This window comes from Silurus meridionalis, chromosome 20 (assembly GCF_014805685.1).
Source record: "Silurus meridionalis isolate SWU-2019-XX chromosome 20, ASM1480568v1, whole genome shotgun sequence".
Lineage (NCBI taxonomy): Eukaryota > Metazoa > Chordata > Actinopteri > Siluriformes > Siluridae > Silurus > Silurus meridionalis.
In genome coordinates, this window is record NC_060903.1 from 18,943,206 (window position 1) to 18,948,205 (window position 5,000).

General features: G+C 43.4%; 1 protein-coding gene across 1 annotated transcript in view; it reads right to left on the minus strand.

Moving 5' to 3' along the window:
• Positions 1 to 159: 159 nt before the first annotated feature.
• jph1b (junctophilin 1b) overlaps positions 160 to 5,000 on the minus strand; it is a 19,979-nt gene continuing 15,138 nt past the window's right edge. Inside the window, 4 exon segments of the mRNA XM_046877121.1 lie at positions 160 to 1,492; positions 2,416 to 2,513; positions 2,650 to 3,161; positions 3,164 to 3,325. Coding sequence (XP_046733077.1) covers positions 2,433 to 2,513; positions 2,650 to 3,161; positions 3,164 to 3,325 — 755 coding nt within the window. The 3' untranslated portion in view covers positions 160 to 1,492; positions 2,416 to 2,432.

Here is a 5,000-nt window from a genome sequence, read left to right on the forward strand (position 1 = left end):
TTTATATTGTGTATATAAAATAAATATATTTGTAATATAAGTACCACAGCTTCATGCACCACCACATAGATAAATACACTACAGCTGAATAGATTTTAATAAAACCTCCAATTAATTTAAGACAAAAAAAATTCCAAAATCACTAATCCTCTACCCTCCTCCCACCCCAACCCCCGAGGTAAACTCTAACACTGTGTGTTTAAAAAATCCTTTAAGGCATCTGACTACATTCACTCGCTCGTCCTGAATTCATTCAACACCACAACGGGTCTTACATGAGGGGTGGGGGGGTGGGGTGGGAGGGGTGAAGGATGCTGATAATGATGATGATGATGATGAGGAGAAGAAGAACGGTCTCAAGCTCCACACCACTACGTGTGCAAAAATCCAGTGCAATAACCAGTTATTAAAATGAAAAAGAATAAATAAATAACTAATTAAAACCGTTAAACACCATGCATAACAATCCTGTAGCTACTTTACATCAAACACCCACGCATCACAACCGCAGCGTTCTTATTTTACAAACCGGAGCGTCGACGCCGCAGCTGCTCGCGTCACTGCCCAAAAATCTTCACCTCGGATCTTTGGCTAATCTAGTCACGCTGATCAGAACTGAAATTTCACATTAGCCGTTAAACGATTCAATCGAGGGGGCGAAAAAGCTTTTTTTTTTTTTTTTTTGGTATTTTTTTGTATTTAACTTGAAAAAAAGAAAAACACACAAAAAGAAAGAAGGTCAAGTTGTTAAATTTGTACCACACCCGGGCGTGGCTTTCGCTAATCTCCTACAAACACCAGCAGGTGCGGTGAGACACGGCTTCAGACGGGTAACGCAATAAGACTGGCAAGTGCCGGCTTTTTTTAAATGGGCACGGTGTTTAGATCAAAATGAAGACACACACACACACACACACACACACACACACACACACACACACACACATCCCCCCCCTCGACATCGTCAGAGGGTAAAATTGTAAGGCAGCTGTTTGCTTCCGTCAAATAAAAGTGCATCGCCAAACGTATCCAGTTATCCCCCTCCTCACCGACACACACACCGACATACACACCGACACACACACACACTCCAACAGGCCGTCCATGCACTTCACACTGGGTATGGCTTGGCTCAGCACATTTTTTTATTTTTATCCTCCCCACCCCCTTTTACCACCGACTGTGCTTGCTTCAGCTTTCACAGAGCCCAAGCGAGTTGTAAATCACGGTCAGGATGGGGGGCAGGGAGTTTGGGGGGCAGGGAGTTTGGGGGGCAGGGAGTTTGGGGGCGGGGTGACGGGGTGGCGGAGGACCTGGTTGGGCTTGGCTACGGGACTCTGCGTTATTTTTTATTTCCACCTTTTTTCTTGCTCTTAATTCCAGTCGTCCAGTCATCTTCTGCCTGTGTCTGTGTCTGAGCGGCGTGTTCTAAAGGCCGTCCATACAACCGCTAAGAATCACGGGGCCTACGCCGCACGTCCTGAAGAACTCACTGAAAAGGTGAAAACCTCAATTACATGTTGGATAAGCTTAATTGTGCTTCAAAAAACACAAAATCTTGCTCCAGATGTTGCGTAAATAAACTTAGCACACAAGGTGGTATCAAAACGTTTGGAGACTCGCTCTGTTCACAAGAAATTACTTTATTTCTCAACATTTCCATCACCTTTAAAACGGTCCCCTTGCACAGTAATACAGTCTTCTACAGTCTTCTCGGAGCGGGTCAAAAATCTTTTGCTATTCGCACCAGATCTCCATAACTGTGTCAAAACGGCCACCTTTGAGCTCAACTTCATCTTCTGGAAGCGGGCGACGTCCGCAGGGGCCAAATCTGGCGAGTAGTGTGGGTGTGGAAGTGAGATTGTGTTGTTTCTGGTGAGAAACTCGCGTGCGAGGAGGAGCTCGGTGACAGGGTGCACAGAAGACTTACGAATGTCGGTGCCCCCTGTGACCATGCCTGCAGCCTTGTGCTGCCATCTGTTGTTGTGTTAGAAAACTAGTCTTCAAACTTTTTGATGCCACCTCATACAGGACAATGTAGTATTGTCACCTGGAGTGTTTACTGGATGTAAATGTTCAATCCTAAAGATAATTAACTGATTGGCTGGATCCAATTCGCTAATTCGCTGATCAGCCAATGGCGAGCCTGATAACGAGCTGCCCAGGACAGGAAACTGAAATGAACTGCATTAACACTTAAAGGAACTTTGTGGATCTAACTCTGATAATCAGCTGAATCCAAAATCATGGGTTCCGGAACTCAGATCCAACTATAGTCAGGTCAGGGTTCAGTTTGGTAACTACAGCGACTGAACTACATTTCCATTTCCAGGTAAAAAAAATTGAACAACCAAACAGCAAATGTAGCAGATTTGTGATGAAAAACATTACAGTATCATGGTGAAAATATCTTACCTGAGTTTGATGATGCATCAAGTCAAGAAGTGGACAAAAATAATCGCTAACCCGATGTTTATCAGCATCACTAAAGCCACCAGTATAGAGTTAGGACCCTGCAGGAGAGTCAGGACATCACTGTATAAGACATTCCACATAACTTGATGTATTAATCCAATGTTTTAATGTTTTTCTACCAGTACAGACTGTTTTGAGTGTGTGTGTGTGATTATGTTCGTAGTGGTCACTCACTGATTCTTCCTCTACCACGTCCGTGGTTATCTCAATGCTTGCTTTCTTGGTTTCTGAGAAACTCTTTGGCTTCAGAGAATCCTGTTTTTTCAGCTTGGGCTCTGGTTTGACGTCTTTACTTGGGGCGAGCTTGGCGAGGGGCAGAGAGGGTGTAGGGGCACGATATTGCTTGACAGGAAGTGGTGCCCTTACAAGGGCAGTTGGACTTTCTTGCTTTTCCTCCTCCTCCGTCTCCTCAGGTGGAAGGGACACTTCAGCCTTGACAAAGTAGCTGTGGTACTGCGAATGGACCTCGCCATTCCCGGGACTCGAGGAGTTGGCGACCGGCACCAAGGATTTATACAGGGCAAAGGAAGAAGAAGAAACCGTTTCTTGCTTGACTTCCTGTTTGGCCGGAACCCTGGGGGTGGTTTTGGGGACAACGCTGGCCGCTAGACTCTCCACAACGCTCTCTTTGGTAGATTTCGGTGCGCTCCGGTTAAAGAAGGACTTCTTCTTGTTGGTCGGGGGTGAGGGGGCGGAGTCGGACCCGGGCTGTGGGTGGGGGTTTGGGTGGGCGTAGTGCCCTTGCGATAGAAATGAGGACTTCCTGAGGGGGTTTTCTCCTTTTTCTCTTCAATGACTTCTTTGATCTCGATCGGTTCACTGGAGAACTTTTGCTTGATGTAATCAGGGCCTTAAAAGGAAATAAACACCACGATAATGCTAAAATTATATCAAAAATATGAAAAAAAATATCACCTTTTTCATGCTCTACAATGAATTTCATGATGATTTACTATCATATCCTCCATCTTTAATTTGAAGTTTAATACAAATGCGGCAATTATGAGGAGCTGGAAGTCAGGAATTGTGATGGAATACGGATTGCAGTTTGGTTATCAGTAGATGTGAAATGAAATTGCATTGTGTATTTGTCTTCCAATGTTTTCTTTCAGTACTTTTGATGATATGGATTCTAACGTGTCACTGATTAAACGTTGAGCTGAGCTCTTTCTCTGTCTTTCACTTTCTGATCTTGTCTTTGTAAAGATCAAGAAACTGCACGTAAACAATGTGACACTCGGTCTGCATTTCTACACTGCAGGAGAGTTGGATTCTGCTTTACGATTGGAGCGTGAGCCTTTATGCATTCTTCAGATTCTTCAAAGAGCCAACACACTCTCGCAGCTGACACGGGTGAGCTTTCTAGAACTCTTATTGGGGCGCTTCCAGATTCGGCCATAGATGGGCCTGTAAATCACTCTGTTTATCAGACACTTCACCGAGGCGACACCCGGAGAGCCGACGAGCCAAAAAACTTCAGAGTCTGGACCATAGTTTTATTACAAGAGGCAGAATTTTTTAAAATAAAGAATAAACGCATTTTGCTGAACTGAAGTGCATCAGAAACACGGATTTGTCCAGAAAACCAACCATCTGTGTCCTGAAGAAAACGTTTGTCCTCATTTTTAAACAGGAATTCAGTGTGTCAAGCTGCTGCCAGATTTGTCCTCAATGTTAAAGAAAAGGTCACTGATGTTGGTTTAAAGTTTTGGTGTTTTCCGAACCCGTACTCAGGATATGTGAAAAGTGTTCGAATCTTATTTGTCACAAGGTGACGCAATAATCAATTACAATTAATTAGCAAATATTCTAATAGAGTACTGTTCCAGTACATTTCTCCTTCTCTTGGCTCCATGAGATATATTTATTCCTGAACCCTGATCCCATACTGAGCCTTTGTCAGCTTCATGGAGGACGAATGTGAGGTCAGAGATGAGACTAGCATGCAGTGGTTGTTTTTACAGCCTACACAAACACTTGCTGCATTGTGTCTCTTGGCTGAGATACCTACACACCACTGCAGTGCCTGAACATGGAGAAGACAAAGGAAGCTATCAGAGGGATCGAGGAAGGGCAGAGAGCAGCGAGACAAACCCGACCCCATGGACGATGACACTGTTATATTTTATCATTTAGATAATTTAGACAAAATATATGAGATCACGGAACACTATTTATTCCAAAAGCAACAGAATTGCAGCAATAATAAATTCTAGAATTGTATTCCTTCTTGGAAGACCTTGGAATGAAACCAGTAGTCTGAATCAGATAACTCAAGATTTTAGCCGAGTTGATTTGTGATATATGAAAATCTCTTAAACAGAACTGGTGTTTTGAGATCAGTTGATTCTTGGGTTTGGGGACCAAATACTAAGTGGTTTTAAGGGTCTCAGACCAGCTTTTAAAAAGAGCCGATTTTGTTTTTCAGAGTGTGAAACTAATTCTTGTCTTTATTTGAGAATTTAAATATCAGCTGTTGATGGGTTTGACATTCTGATGCCAGATATGTGATAAAAGTAAGAATC